The 16802-nt window shown below is 44.3% G+C and overlaps 1 protein-coding gene across 1 annotated transcript in view; it reads left to right on the forward strand.

Moving 5' to 3' along the window:
- The window catches only part of LOC147896166 (GATA transcription factor 28-like), a 45864-nt gene extending 34663 nt beyond the window's left edge, over positions 1 to 11201 (forward strand). The window contains exon 8 of the mRNA XM_087382504.1: positions 10788 to 11201. Within this exon, the coding sequence (XP_087238630.1) occupies positions 10788 to 10871 (84 nt within the window). The 3' untranslated portion in view covers positions 10872 to 11201. The remainder of the gene's footprint in view (positions 1 to 10787) is intronic.
- Positions 11202 to 16802: the final 5601 nt, after the last annotated feature.

Genomic DNA, 16802 nt, shown 5'->3' on the forward strand with positions numbered 1-16802 from the left:
TCCATCAGTTGAGGAGCGCTCAACTGATCTACACAATAGCACTGGCGCTCCCTCTATATAGAAGGAAACCCGCTATAGATAGCACAATGCTATGAATAGCTCCCTCCATATAAAGCGAGCACTATATATGAATCAATCTCTATATATAGCAATCTCGGCTAAAAATAGCCATCCAGCCCTATGCTATCCCGTAACCCACGTTCACCTGCTATCCAACCCTAGGTACACCATGCACATGACACAGGTTCACCCTTCTCAGACTATGGCCAATATCTGGGCAGATACTATACACACTTTGATGGCCATTTGGGCGAACATACAGGGAACCTCTAGGACTGCTACTGCTAGAAGGGTTGCTTTTCTCAGAGTTTGGAAGGGTTCTCCCTTCTTCTCTATAATGAATGTTGGTATAGTGATCAGGCGCAGGGTCATCCAGCTATGTATGATCTTTATATAACAGGGTGGACCTATTAGTTTCGTGGTGTGGCCTTGTGTGGGTGACCATGCTCTTGATCTTTTGAGCTCGACCCTGTGTGGGTAGCCTTGGAAAATTTGGGAACTTGGCCATGTGTGGGTCATTCAATCACTAGAATTATTGTCCCCTTTCTATTTTTTTGGGGGGGGGGGGGTAGGGGGGTCTCATGGAAATCTAAATTTGCAAGGATGCCACTTGTTGATGATGTTGGAGGTAAACATCTCCTGATGTCACCGTAGAGAGAGAGGGCCTTGCTTGTGGGTGTGCCCGCCCATTGAGTGAGCCTAGCGTAGGTAGAGAGAGGGCTTTTGTTGTGGGTGTGCCCGCCCCTGTGAGGGTATATCTATTTGTGCTGACAAGATGCTCAGTGCAGGAGGGCGTGCTGGCCATGTGGAGGCTGTTCAGGGCCTTCTTGAGGCCTGCTGTGCTGCTGCGTGGCAGCCCCTTTGAGGCACCTAGGGAGTCAGCTCCCTTGCTAGCAGGTCAGCTGAGGGTACAGCCACTCTTACAGGCTGAGGCTGCACCATATGTAGGGCTAGGGGCAGTCGGCCCTAGTGCCTTGGCTGTCAGCCATCAGGCCCCTGGTTTGGGGCCTTGTGCAGCCTATATAGAGGGCTGTTTGCGTCAACCCCCTAGGGCTGTGAGTCGGCCCTGTAGGCAGCTGGTCGGCCCAGCCTCTTGCTGGCCAACTAGAAGGCTGGGGGGCTATTTATAAACCCCCCCCTCCCCCACTAGTATTTCATCACATCTCTTGTAGGGCCTGGCAGTGCACCTGAGGGGTAGGGTAGTGGAGCAGTTCATCCACTCCCTAGTGCTTTGTTCACTTGGTTGTTGAGCTGTGTGTTCCGAGCTCTCGAGCAGCCCGTTGTTTCCGAGGTTTTACCCTAGTTGTAGTGGGGTTTTCTCTAGAGATAACTTGCAGTTCTCCTGTGCCTCTCTCTCCTTTCTCTCCTTCTTAGTGTGTGTGTGTGAGGCGTGCTCTCTCTCTCTCTCTCTCTCTCTCTCTCTCTCTTTCTTTCATTTCCGCTGCACTTCTCACATGGTATCAGAAAGAAAGAAAGTTTATTAAAGTTTTCGGAAGACTGATGGGTCTATGAGACTGTGAAAATCCTGATACAACAAGCTGTGGTAGTGGAGCTACTAAACGAGCATCCATACCAATGCAAAATGCAAAAATGCAGAATGGCAGTACTAAGTCCTAAGTGCAACATAGTCATGTCCATGGTCGACTATATATCAATCTCAGCATCATCATCAACATCATCATCATCATCAGTGGCAGCAAGATATCAGGATGGATGAGGCAGTGGAGGCATGAAGTTGGCAATAGAGTGCTCTCGGCCACTCAGAGGTGCGGTCTTGGCACGTCTCCTGGTTGTAGCTTTGCGTCTAACCAAGGCTACTGTGACCCCCGTCGGTCGGGCTCCGACTCGAAACAAGGAGGGGATGTCCCCAAGTGTGATCTGTGTGTTGACCCTCTGTCTAAGCTGTCGGGTCAGAGGCTCCGGGTCACGGTCATGTCGAGGCCTCATCTCGTGGGGGTCCATGTGATCTAGCTGAAAGAACTCCGTGATAGAGCTCTAAGAGGGATCAACCGAGGAAGAAGTCTGTTCTTGTCTCTGTGCTCGGAGTATCCTCTCGTGGTATCTAACTGCCTCATGAATGAAACCTGCCAAACACCGCTGGTCCGGGTAGGAGAGGAAACGGGCCAAAATCCCATAGCTATCCCTGAAGAGGTAGTGGAAATGCCCTTGGATCTCATAGTAAACAGGACACTTGAAGATGAAATGCTCCTATGTCTCAACCTCCTGCATGCCACACAGTGTGCAGATGTGCCTCTCCCTGGGTAGTCACTCAGCTCTGCCGCTCTCGATGCGAAGTCTGTGTGAAGAGACCCGAAACTGCCCAAGAGAGACCCTCAGCAAGTGGGATAGGTGAATCTGTATGTATCCTGGTGGGTCAATGAAACCCTCCGTTGTGATATGTAAGAAGTGATCTGTGTAGAAGCCAAGCTTCATTGGGAGTTCACTCGGTCCCAACCAGGTTCGAAATATGTGTAGCTGTAGTAGATCCTCACGGTTAACCTGGTTGACCTCGTGTGATAGGAGGGTAGAAAACGGAGCATCCATGCTGGAAGGGAGGTAGTCTATCCAGAAGCCCCAGTTGCTTAAACCATCTCTCTGTACGTGCATACCAGCACCTCTGGTCCCCTCCTGCTGCAAGTGCCATAGAAGAGGATAGAGCTATCCATGATAGCCTGCTATGCCCCGAGGTGTAATCCCCATATTCCCTAACTCGGTACAGATACGTGATGACCTGAAATGTAGCATCTAGCTGTAAAGGGGGTGACCCAAACTCAGTCTGAATGATCTGATGAGGAACGGATGGCTTACTACGAATCATCCGTGATAACATGAGAACTTGTAGCCGCTCCACACGGGCCCACTCTGTATCCGACAAGTCTGGCCCCCAACAAGGGCTGCCGTACATCCTCGCTGGGCGAACCAAGGAGTCAAAAAGCAACTCGTTGGTGCGTGGATCTTGAAAGTGCGATCGGAAGCAGTGCCTCTCTAGTCTGACCAATGAAGCATACCCTCTGCTCAAGCGTGCCTGCATCGCGGGTCTCATAGTGAAGCTGGGTCCGGAAAAGAAAACCCCAAGATAAGTGTATGATGCAAATGTGAACTGCTCCTGACGCATGATGGCTCGAGATGTATTGAAGATCATGACCTTGGTTGTACCCAGGTTGACCTTCAAATCATGAGACTCACAAAAGGACTGTAGTGCATCTAGGTGTCTCTGGAGCCCCTCTGCTGAGGAAGACAAGAGAGCCACGTCATTTGTGTAGAGCAATATCTGGATCAGCGTTCCCACAAGAGAGCAACCTACACCCCCCTGTGTCTGCATCACTGTCTCTCGTCAATGTAGAGGGCAAACAAGGTAGGCGACAAAGGACACCCTTGTTTGACCCTGATGGTGCTCATGATCTCGTTTGTCCATCTGGATGCTGCACGAACTCTGCATGAAACTCTCTCATAAAGTGCCATGACAGCCCAAATGATCTCCTGGTCATAACCCAAGTCCAGTAGGCGCCGTATGAGGCGGGCTCACGGAACCGTGTCAATGCCTTGCAGAAATCCACAAAGCAACAATAAGCCCTCTGCTTCCGTGCCCTCGCCTCCTCGATGATACATCTGAGCGTGAGAATGAGGTCCATGGTTCCATGATCACGTCGGAATCTGGCTTGTCCTGCTGCTCTAAGTCCTCAACACCCTGCAAATTGCGAACCTCGGAGTCAAGTACTGATGCATAAATCTTGGACATGACATGTCCAATCATAACGGTCCTGTAGTTCTCCGGGCTCATGAGATCCCCTGCCTTGTGGATGGGTGAGATAGTGTTAATGGTCCAAGTGTGTGGAAGCCCCAAACAAGCAGCTTCATTAAAAAGCTTTGCTAAGATCGGGGCTAGGAGGTTAATCCCATATGCAATGAACTCAGTGCATAACCCCTCATGATCCTTTGCTCGGCCATTATGAAGTTTCATTACGGCATCCTTTACCCCTCCTCTAGTGAAGAGGGTGTAAGATGTGGGGCGAGGCATGTGTGAGAGATTAGGGACTGGCTGATTTGGGATGTCATAAAGTGTGCGTGCATAATCAAACCAGATCTGAGTGTCAGTGAGTGGCGGAGGGGACCGTCCTTCTAGAAATCTCCACCAGAAGTCCTTGGAGGGAGTGTTGAACCAACACACACAGAGGAGGATTAGGGTGCTGTTCGGAGGTGTCTTTGAGGAGGAGCGTGTGCAAGGAGTGGACTGTTTGCGTGACCCGCGAAGGGTGACTTTGAAGGGTGTTTTCAGATAAGAGAGGAGACGTTCCCGAGGGAAGGAAATCGAGGTGTGAAGGTACATTGGGCTGTCAGCCCCTTCATCCTCGTTTTCAACCTTCTCCTTTCTTCAACCCTCAGTTCCTTCCATCCCATCCACCTTCTCTTTCAATTCATCGTCCTCTTCACTCTGACATGGTGACTTTGTCCGAGATGGCAGAGAACAAGACTAGAATTTGAGTGTTGACCACGTTCCCGGTTGACTGGCAGTTGGATGGGTTCAATTACGGCGTTTGATGGGTGATGATGGAATCTGTGTTACAGTCATACGACAGGGTAGATTTCGTCTTGATAGGTGTTTCTTGACCTGGTAGAGGACCTTGGCATCTTGGTTCAGAAAGAGGCCGAGACTTTGTCCTAGCTGTGGGACCATGTTAATACCAGGTTGAGATCATTTATCTTTCTTAACTATTCTCCTCAGGTGATTAATCACATGAAGCACATGATAGTGGCCAAAAGTATATGGGAGTATTTGGCGTCCATGTATAACCGAACCTCTCCCATGACGAGGGTTTCACTGGAGGTCCAGATGAGGTTGTTGGATTCCAAGAAGTCCTCATCGATGCAGGAACACTTCAACAAGCTACAAGAACTTCAGCAGGAGATCCTCTAGGCAGGGAAGCAGGTTTCATTAGATGACATGGCCATAACTTCCTGTCCCAGTTAGCCTCTCAGTACGGGGCCTTCTATTCATCCCTGATCACCAGTGGTAGGGTGAATGAGTTGACTTGGGAGGAATTGGTCCCCATGGTGCTTGACGAGGAGGAGCACTTTGTTGATCGTACTTATGACGATCAGCCTGAGGCTTTGACAACTGATCAAAGAGGAAGGAAGCAGTTGACAGCTGAGGAATGAGAAGCTCTCAAGGCATCCCGTACGTGTAACCAATGTGGCCATAAAGGTCATTATTGGCGTCAGTGTCCCCAAAGGAATGTAGACGGGGCCAATAATCAGGTGGCCAATAGTGTGACTGCTGTGACCATTTATACTCGAGCCTGCTAGCAGCACGAGGCAGGCGCTGCTAGCAAGCTTTCTGGATCTAGATGGAGGATTGCTTGCTTGTCTATGGCAGTTGGACCTGCCGATACAGGTGCACCGAGCAGGGAGTCATTTATCAAGGCAGGCTATCAGGAAGGACCTCGAGCCATGAGGAGTTGCTCCCAGTGACTCAGGTGGCAATATGTTACCAGTTTCTATTTTGTTTGGACGTTATGATGTGGCAGATCCAGAGGGGGTCTCCTAGCGTTCTGCTGCAGCTAGTCGGCTCCCTTGCTAGCAGGTCGGCTGAGGGTACAGCTGCTCTTATAGGCTGAGGCAGCACCATATGTAGGGCTAGGGGCAGTCGGCCCTAGTGCCCTGGCTGTCAGCCATCAGGCCTCTGCTTTGGGGCCTTGTGCAGCCTATATAGAGGGCTGTTTGGGTCGGCCCTGTAGGCAGCTGGTTGGCCCAGCCTTTTACTGGCCGACTAGGAGGCTGGGGGGCTATTTATAGGGCCCCCCCACTTGACCTTTTTCGAATGGATAATTGATCTGTACTTCAAAGCTTTCCATCAATCAATAATTGCTGAGAAACTGCTGAAGGCACGCTTTAGCAAGAAAATGACATTAAAAATAAAGCTAACATGAACCGTCACTTTCTTGTAAAAAAAGTACTTCAGTGTCAGAGATATGCCCCGAAGCAGCTCAGTTAGAAATAGGGTATTCATGCTTTTGTCCAAAACTGCAACAACACCAAGTATTAACAACCATGTATCAAGAAACAGTCAAGAAACTTGTTCTCTCGTATCTACGAAATTTTAAGAAACTTGTTCTCAAGAAAGTTTCACAAATTTGATGAAAGGCTTCCTAACCAGTGCTCCAGGAGTAGGGTAGTGGAGCAGCTCATCCACTCCCTAGTGCTCCCTTCACTTGGTTGTTGAGCTGTGTGTTCCGAGCTCTCGAGCAGCCTGTTGTTTTTGAGGTTTTCCCCCAATTGTAGCGGGGTTTTCTCTAGAGATCAATCATCACTTGCAGTTCTCCTGTGCCTCTCTCTGCTTTCTCTCTTCTTAGTGTGTGTGTGTGAGGCGTGCTCTCTCTCTCTCTCTCTCTCTCTCTCTCTCTCTCTCTCTCTCCCGTTGATTTCCACTGCACTTCTCACATATGAATCACCAAAAGCAAGATAACCAGAGAGTTGATGTTCATGAACAAGACTATTATGAAATTATGGAGTTGTTCAAATCTAATTTAAATAGGATGATACGTGTTACTTTGTCAAAGAAGACTCTCCAACATGGTTTGATAAGAAAACACCCTTTGCTTGAGGAAGACCGCTTTTGGCGTGAGGAATGAACTTGAAATGCCGAGATATTCCAACATAGAGAGACCACCTCTTTGCTTTAAGAAAATGCTTTGAAAGTGGCTTTTTGAAAATCTTGAAATTTGCTTTGGAGAATGCTAATGAAGGCCTATGATTGGCCATGCAACACATGGCATGTCTTCATGCGAGTTTTTGGGTGTCTCGTCCTTGTGGCCTGGATGTTAGCTTGTCGCCCTAGACATTGGCATCTATATGCACTTGTAGATTCTTCAAGAATTGTAAACTTGTAGATTCTTCAAGAACATTTACAATTAAAGGGATTACTCCTTTACTTGAAGGTGGTGTAGATGTTAGAACTTAGCATGGGCTTCATGGTTCATCATCAAGTTATTGTGACTTGTGTGTCATTTCCTCTGACAGATGTTTGAGGGAGTATTTTGATAGCCTTTGTTACAATGAGAGTTGAGCTTATGCTATTTAGTTAGCTTTTTGTATATTTGAGTACAAGTGTGGTTGGCCTGTGCATTGTCTTTGTGTGTAATCTTTAGTAATAGAAGGCTGTGTGAGAATTGGCTCCATGAAGAGCTGAGTCTGTATAAGCATTATCCTAGTTCAAGGTTTTTGATTTTCTTTAATACTTAATGCACGGATTTAAGTGTTGTTTTCCATGAAATGTGTCTTTGCTTGTATGCCATTCAAATGACATAACTGGCGTATTCAATGGTCTGTAGGTATTTAAAACTCTCTAGTTCTTGCACCTCTACCTGTCTCATTGCAGTTCGGGGTGAGGAGACCTTAAATTGCCCAAGAAAGATGCATATAGCATATGACAATGGATCTTGAGGCATCTGGTTTATATGATTTACCCTTTAGAGTGTCAGAAAAAAATGCTCTTGGTAAATGTGGACTTTCGATCACCTCTTTCCAGACGGGGCGTTGATGGGGATTTCTGTTTTTCTGCGGCTCTTCTTGTTCCTTCTATCCCGAGGGATAATGCCTTTGTGGTTAGACGCACGTGTCTCTTTATTGAGCTTGAGATATTTCATGATTTGCCTGGCCTGTGGGTTTATGACCATGCTCTTCTTGTTCCTTCTATCCCGAGGGATAATGCCTTTGTGGTTAGATGCACGTGTCTCTTTATTGAGCTTGAGATATTTCATGATTTGCCTGGCCTGTGGGTTTATGACCATGTAGTCAATCACACATGACCCTTGTTGGGTTTTACACGTGTATCCTCCTGTGTTTGAAATTGTGCGCGCCATTACATATTTTTTGGCCGAAACATCCACATAAGGTGAGCTTCTGATGTCCTCTTCTGTAAAGTCCGTTATTTTCTATCCTCTTCAATTTCCTCCATCCAGATTGGATCTTTCCCTTCGACTGTGACCATTGCTTGGCTTGATACCGTTGTTTTATCAAAATCTCCCACTAATAGGATTGCATGTTCTTTAGAGTACATTGCTATGTGGTATCCCTCCCAAGTGCATGAAGGGGTTGTCTCTTGATATGCTATCGTTGTTTTTATAGATGGGGGATTGTAGGGGTGCAAAGTAGCAGGCTTCCATGTATATATTTTCTTCTCTTGTTGTTGTAATTTCTATTTATATTTATTGGCTATGTGGGTCTTGTTTTACTACTTTAACTGTATTTTCTGATGTAGCATGCTATTCCATGGAATTCTTTTCCTCCAATGTATTTTTTGTTGTTCATATGACCTCTTTGAGAAGTGTTGTACTCCTTGAATGTCATTACCTGCATGTTTCCATGTCTCTAATGCTACGAGCATATCCATTTCTGATCTGTCCTCTTCCATTGCTAGGACCAATGAGTAAGAATCCAAAAGGCATCATAACTGCAAATGAAGAATGCCCAATCATGCTCTACAAAGTTGGCAGTAGCATCATCCTTACTGGCATCCTAATGTGCCTTGCAACCCTATTTGGAGACTCAGGGATGTGGTGACCTGGCTTTTTGCAGTAATTGCATTTTCCCTTTTTCTTGGGCTTGCTTAGCTCGTTCAATTTGCTGTTTACCAAATCATCAATGGTGTGGTGATGATGTCTTGGTTCTTGGTCGTTTGGGTGCCTTGCATATTCGCCGTGTCTTCCTTTCCTATTTTACTGTTTACTTCCTGCACTTTTTATGCCATTGTGTTATCCTTTCCACCTTTTCTTCTACTGCTTTCAGCCTCTGAGATATTTTTTCGTGCTGTCCTTAAGTCCATGATTTCCCTTGAAAGTTTCAAGCTCTACCCCATAACTTCATGTTTTTCTGCTGGAGTTTGAGCTTAGTCTCACACATTTGGCTTTGCTTCTCTTGTAGATTTGTAGAAGTCTCCTCTTCCATTGCTAGGACCAATGAGTAAGAATCCAAAAGGCATCATAACTGCAAATGAAGAATGCCCAATCATGCTCTACAAAGTTGGCAGTAGCATCATCCTTACTGGCATCCTAATGTGCCTTGCAACCCTATTTGGAGACTCAGGGATGTGGTGACCTGGCTTTTTGCAGTAATTGCATTTTCCCTTTTTCTTGGGCTTGCTTAGCTCGTTCAATTTGCTGTTTACCAAATCATCAATGGTGTGGTGATGATGTCTTGGTTCTTGGTCGTTTGGGTGCCTTGCATATTCGCCGTGTCTTCCTTTCCTATTTTACTGTTTACTTCCTGCACTTTTTGTGCCATTGTGTTATCCTTTCCACCTTTTCTTCTACTGCTTTCAGCCTCTGAGATATTTTTTCGTGCTGTCCTTAAGTCCATGATTTCCCTTGAAAGTTTCAAGCTCTACCCCATAACTTCATGTTTTTCTGCTGGAGTTTGAGCTTAGTCTCACACATTTGGCTGTTTGCTTCTCTTGTAGATTTGTAGAAGTCTCCTCTTCCATTGCTAGGACCAATGAGTAAGAATCCAAAAGGCATCATAACTGCAAATGAAGAATGCCCAATCATGCTCTACAAAGTTGGCAGTAGCATCATCCTTACTGGCATCCTAATGTGCCTTGCAACCCTATTTGGAGACTCAGGGATGTGGTGACCTGGCTTTTTGCAGTAATTGCATTTTCCCTTTTTCTTGGGCTTGCTTAGCTCGTTCAATTTGCTGTTTACCAAATCATCAATGGTGTGGTGATGATGTCTTAATTCTTGGTCGTTTGGGTGCCTTGCATATTCGCCGTGTCTTCCTTTCCTATTTTACTGTTTACTTCCTGCACTTTTTGTGCCATTGTGTTATCCTTTCCACCTTTTCTTCTACTGCTTTCAGCCTCTGAGATATTTTTTCGTGCTGTCCTTAAGTCCATGATTTCCCTTGAAAGTTTCAAGCTCTACCCCATAACTTCATGTTTTTCTGCTGGAGTTTGAGCTTAGTCTCACACATTTGGCTTTGCTTCTCTTGTAGATTTGTAGAAGTTGGAGTAGGGGGTCATGATGCTTTTCCTTCCTTTTAGGTATACATCTGAGTTTTGTACCTCTAAAATTATCGACGTATCCAGCGAATGTCATGGTCGAAGCCTGTGTTTTGTTGGCTGTGAATGTCACGTCCACCCTCGCACCCCTTGCGGGCTGCGGGCCTGCTAAACTTTTTCCATTTTTGCCCTCCCCAAGCTCAAAATCTGTGTAACCTGGGTTTTCAAGACAGGCATGCTACTCCTTTACCACTTGTTGTGTGTCAAAACATGCTCTCTTCTCCCATTGAATTGGGTGCCATGGCCTTGTTTCATATGTAAATAAACTGGATTACGAAGTAACATGGAAGGTTCTACTGAATATTCTGCGAATCCTCATATGTAAATAGGACTATCCTATGTTCTTCGAAAGTTGACTTTACACCTGGCCTAACTGTTGTTTCTATATTTGAAATTGCCTGGATCTGCTTCCCACATCTGTATGGCTCGATGTTCTCTGTGTGTGTGTGTGTGTGTGTGTGGCTCCCCTTCTTTCAAATTATTTCTTGTGATCTCTAACCATCCCCTTTGTAGGATTCTATTGAGTCTGTTATTACCAGTTTCTTGGCCCATGATATAATGTTTCGGTCGACGGCAACAGACAGATGCAGAGAGAGAGAGAGAGAGAGAGAGAGAGAGAGAGAGAGAGAGAGAGACTTTGTTCGGTACATAAATGCTTTCTTTATTACCTCAGCCTTCGAGGAGCCAAAAGATGGAAGGACATCAGCCAGATGGTGTATCTCCCAATGGCTTGGTTACTGTCAGTGCTACTGGCTAATTTTAGAGGAGGCTTGGCATTGGTTCTTAACAAAGTCTGTTATGAGGTTGGCTCAAGCGAGAATTGGCTATTCAACTACCTGCAGCTACTACTGCCCTAGTATATTTACAGGGGGATTTTACACCCAAAACTCGGTTTTGTTTTATGTATGAAAGGATAAAGTCTAGGCCTGTCTGTATGGTGCTGTGCTCTGATTGAAATTGAGTGGGGAAAATTTGTTTATATCTTTACCGGCACTATGTCTAATTCTTTGAAAAAAAAGCAGTCCAATGGACATTTGGACCTTGGCTGTCGTTTACCATGTAAGGTCCCAATCTGTATAATCACATACATGGCTAATACGAGTAATTGTTTCAAACTGTTGATGATCTGTACTTTTGAGTGGAGGAACTTGAATTTCCATGTTGTGAGAGGTGAATATGCTGTTTCTGCTTGTGTGGTGTGTGTGCACGTGCGCGCAAGGGTAAACTATTACATGTGTGAAGTGTGGACTGGGACCTAGAAGAAGCATTGGCCATGAATTGCAGTGAAACCTTATGAATTCTTTGAAGTTTTACTTAAGTTGAGAATTCTTCTGCGTTGAAATTTCTTGCCCTTTGGCATTGCCAGATGCACTGCACATCAGTGTGTACTTCATCATAGAACTGTAGTTCATGTATTTCCAGTCTGGTATGGTAGCTTTGATGGCCATGATGTGGGCCTGCATTCCAGGGAGGAAGAGACTACACATGATAATATAATTCAGGACAGCATCAGAAGGGCATGTGCGACTTTAAAACATGGTTTTAGAACCCTTAAACCCATTGTGGGGTAGAGTAGGGTTCTAAAATGCCATTCATCTAGTTAAACTCAGCCATGAAGAGGGAGATATGCAGGTTCTTTTGGGGCAGCCTATTGAAGGATTGGGTGGTAGGCCAGCCTCTGGCAGGGCCCCTTAACTCTTGAAAGACTAAAAGGAGGGGGTCTTTTCCCTCATGGAGAGGGGACAATATAGAGTCGTGGTTGGTTTCCTTTGTGTGGAATTAAGTATTTTACAGCATTAGTACACATTGCACAACATGTTTGGCAAGAGCAACCGTTTTTTTCCTTTTTACGTACGACAACAGCAACTACTTAGAAGATAAGAAGATTCAAATCGCGATGGCGGGATATTTATTTGGCAAATAACTCTGGTAGTTGAAAGAATTACGGCCGAAGCCCACTAATTGGAATGAATTTGAGGAAACTTTCAGGATGGAATTCCTGAAGGAGGATTATGACAGAGTTGGGAAATTCCGGGCTCTTGATATGTCAAAGAAAAATCTCACTTTTGAAACCTACCGACATAAATTTTGAGATTTGCAAACACAGACCACCAAGATAGATTCTTTTACCTTGATGGGATTCTTTGTTGATGGCTTGCCTAATACATACAAGCTACAGGTGAAGAATAACGAATGTACTACTTTGATGGAGGCCATGAATTATGCACGCATTTATGATGATACAGTGGCCGCTACAAAGGGAACCTCCAACATAGATACAAGCGGGAAGAACAAGTGTAAGTTATTCCCGGTACCGAAGAGATGAAGTCCTCGGACAACTCCAAGAAGAAGCCGACTCCGACTAAGAATGGTAAAGCCTTATTCTTACGCATCTTCTGGTTGAAGAAGGCAGGATGTTGGTTCCTTTGTGAGGAGCATGGCGACACAAAGTCAGACTGCCCGAAGCTCAAGAACCTCACACCAATTGTAGGACCAAAGCTGACTTTAGAACCTGGAACCATAGCTAAAGGGTCACTCAAGCTATGATGACATGCATTTCTGTGAATTGCCCTCTTTCTTGTAATTGCACTTTTAAGAAGTCCTTATTTGGACGCCATGACTTTTTTCGAGCCTATGGAAAAGTAAGGAAAGAACAAGTTCACATTCTCTTTGACCCGGGAAGCTCTCACAATTTTGCTAACTACAAACTTGTGTAGAAGTTGGGATTGACAACGATACCTAGGGATCACACCTATAAGGCGCAACTTTCTGCTGTAGTTTTGGGATCGCAAGGTTGAAGACCTTGTCCTCGAGGTTTAAGGCTACACGGACATTTTGACGTGTTGTGTTATGCACCTAGACCATGTAGCCTTGTTACTAGGAATAGTGGTTTAAAACCCACGACATTCAGATAGGATGGAGGGATCATATTCTTTCTTTTTTTGGACAAAGGCAATCCCATACGTAGTCAGTGTGATGTTATTAATCCCTCTCAGGAACCGATTGTATCTGCAATGTAGCTTTAAAATATATTGCTAACTTCTAATTACGATGTGTAACACTGTGTTTTGATTCTGCTTTCTTCATTTGTTGTTTGTCATTGACAAGAATGATTTAATGAATTTTCAAATGTATTTTCATCTCAATTGCCAGAGGGCTTACCCCTTGAAAGGGCAGTAGGTCATCACATTGGCGCTCAACCTATTAGAATACCAACTTAGAGAATGAGCCAATTTGAGAAGAACGAGTTAGCTAGTCAACGTCAGGATTATACACGTGAGTAAGTCACCTTGGGGTGCACCAGTCCTTTTGAGAAAGAAAAAAGATGGTTCATGGAGAATGTGTGTTGATTACAAATGTTTGAATAAAGTGACAATTAAGAATAAATATCCTTTGGTAGAAGCAAGTTATTTCACAAAGATTGGTTTGCATACTGGTTATCACTAAATATGTATCTATGTGGAATACATAGAAATAAATGCTTTCTGCACTAAGTATGGCCATTAGGAGTTTCTCGTATTACCTTTTGGTTTGACTAATGCTCCCACGACTTTTCAACAAATGATGGATGACTTGTTTTGAGACTGTTTGGGCACGTTCGTTGTGTTGTTCTTAGATTACATCTTAATTATATAGCAACACGTTAGAGGACCATATTGGCCACCTCCAAGTTGTCTTGACTCTGTTGAGACAGCATAGGGTATATGCCAAGATGAGTAAATGTGACTTCTTTATGAAGGAGATTATTTACTTAGGACACAAGATTTCTAGGGAAGGTGTCAGCATTGATCTAGATTGTATTCAAAAGATTTTGGATTGGTGGACACCTCAGACTGTGAAACAACTTCATTCTTTCCTAGGGTTTACTGTCTCTCTCCAAAAGTCCATATGAGATTATTCCACTGGCCATGTATTGAAAGGTCGTGGACATAAGTCCAATCAACCTATCTCTTAGAATGAAGACTTAAACAAGGCTCTTGACACATTGAAACTTTGTGCCAAGGAAGGACCCGTTCTGGCACCGATGCGAGTGATTGTGTGATTGGGACAACATTGTTTCAAGATGGCAGACTGCAGCTTTCTAGAGTAAAAAGCTGGATGACACTCAATACCGTTGGCTCACAGTGGAAAAAGAACTTTATGCCATATTATATGCTCTCAAGGTTCGGAGACATTACCTCCATGGTTCTAAGTTTGTTATATTGACTGATCATCAGTCAATTAAGTATGTGTGTGATTGTCATAAGGGTTGGAGACACTACCTCTATGGTTCTAAGTTTGTTATATTGATTGATCATCAGTCAATTAAGTATGTGTGTGATGGTTTGGACTTGAGGGGAAGAGAAGACTAGATCAGTTGAGCTAATGCAAGACTTTGATTTTGAAATACGTTATTGTAAGGCTTTAATCAGATCAAGTTTTCAAATCCTCTGTTATTTACTGAGATATCCTTTGAACTATATCAATATCTTAGAGGGCTTTGCGTGACTGATAGTCATTTTGGTCCAATATTGATAGAAGGTCCAGGAAGGGAGCTCAATGATTAACCAAGACTCAACTTTCAAGAATTAGGCCACCTACTGTACAAGTTGCAGGTCATTGGGTGATTTGAAATGTGTTGCTATTTTGAAATGATAAAATTTGTGTAACGGATCTTCGATCCAAGGTTCTCCAGGAGTGTCATGATGCACTGAGTGCAGCACAACTTGAAGTACACATGACATTGTCTATATCTCGAATCTCATATGTGAACCTCGTTTTGTACCAGGAGTGATGTTGAACCTAGAATTCCCTTCCTGGTACAACTGGACTTCCTCCTTGCAGACCTGAATCCAAACTCCTATTGTCTACTGCTCTCCTTGTCCCATAACCCTAGCAAAATCTTCTCTTTGAATCTTCCTTCCTACCAATAGGGTACTCTTGCACCACATTTATAGTTCTCTCAGATAATCACACGTCCCTAACTAACGAATTCACCAACTCAAGGTATGAAACCTCAGCAAGTAGCGAATTTTAAACCATACCTAGAGGAATACTCATCTACACCTCTCTCTACAGAAAGTCGCATTAGGAGCTGGCTCTGATACCAACTTATACAACCCCAACACTCCTAAGAATCCGGACCTACAAGCAAGCACAAAATAGCAACCATAGAACAACGAAGACGGGGCATGCATGCTCACCCCACCCTGCCATGACAAACTAAACGGGGATGTCTCCTTTGAGCCACGAGCTGAGCTGCTAGCAAACTGGCAGATCTCCCAACTAGATCCCAACTAGCCTGGCGTCCCATACCACTAGGTGGCGCCCCCAAGGGTCCTGGGTCTACTATTGGGTCTTGTGGTATGCTAAAAAGTAGGTGCGCGTCCACTTAAAATGATCCAGGATCCAGACCAATAAGGAAGAGCTAAGCTTGCTCTCACTAGTGATGCTGAAAATTGAACCCCTGGGCTCCTTATATAGGCTCGAGCCTAGTGCTATTGAAAATAGCAAAAATCCTAATTTGAACCCTAATCCATCAGTGTCCTTGCTCGAGCCTGCCTAGCCCCAAGACTCCCCAAGCTTCTTGAGCTAGTCTTGTGTGACTAAAGCACACGTCAGATATTGTCTATGCACATGACGCACCCCTTTCTCTTTGGACAATATGGATGTGGATATAGGAGCTTACTTGGACTTTCTCTAACGAAAATTCACATCTTTGACTTTTTGAGACAGCTTTGTTTGTAATTGCAAATAAGCAAGCAATGGTCTAGCATTTGACTCTCCAAAGGTTGAGTTGGAATAGTTACCATTTAAGTCATTCAAATGCATAATTGTTTTTCCATGCTTTCAACTCGTCGAGTATTTCATCTTTATTATTATTTTTTGTTTTTTTAATGTGTATCATTTTAATTCAATCTTCGAGCACAAGTGGAGTGGTAAATAGATTTAGTGTATGCATAGAAATGGATCAACCTTTCCCGTTTCCTCGAAGATCATGAAGATAAATCTTTCCTAGTTGGTAGGGCATTTGTCCTCCACTCCATCCTATAAACTTTTGATTGATTCCACGAAATGGACGTGAATCAAAGCCATTCTAGAGGGGATGCTTTGCATGTTGCAAGCGTGGCTCCTTGAGAAGACAAAGACTGATTATAAGAGACATGAAAAAATATTATAATAGACGTTAGATGTGGGGCAATTGTAGTGGAATGCTATTTATTTATTACGAGGGCAATGCGTGGATAGTCGATTTAATATTTTCTTTAGATGGTTCAAAAAAAGAGGTGTCCTCTTGCTATGATACAATGCATTCACTAGTGGGAACAATGGAGTAATGGCCACACAAATCTCATTGTTTGGCTTTTCTTGGCTTACCTTTCTGCTAGAATGTATGAAATGGGTTTCTCTTACCTTCGTATCTCGAGAGCTAAAAGACCAGTTCATTGATATGTGCAAGGATAAAAAAATTCACAGCCATTTCACTAGATGGAGCACTCGGATTACTATCAATTGCAAAGGAGAAATATGACGATCAATTTCATATCTAGATTGAGACATGATATTCAGTTGTCATGATCTTATCACTTATGAAGCCATATAGCTGCCTCGCAACCCTCTGTGGCTACAATATGCTCGACCTCTGTGGTAGACAAAAGCAACACACTTCTGTGCATAAGACATCCACGACATTGCACCACCTACAAAG

Source organism: Dipteris shenzhenensis, chromosome 12 (genome assembly GCF_047967505.1).
Source record: "Dipteris shenzhenensis isolate YYH24624 ecotype China chromosome 12, Dip_SZ_1.0, whole genome shotgun sequence".
Classification (NCBI taxonomy): Eukaryota; Viridiplantae; Streptophyta; class Polypodiopsida; order Gleicheniales; family Dipteridaceae; genus Dipteris; species Dipteris shenzhenensis.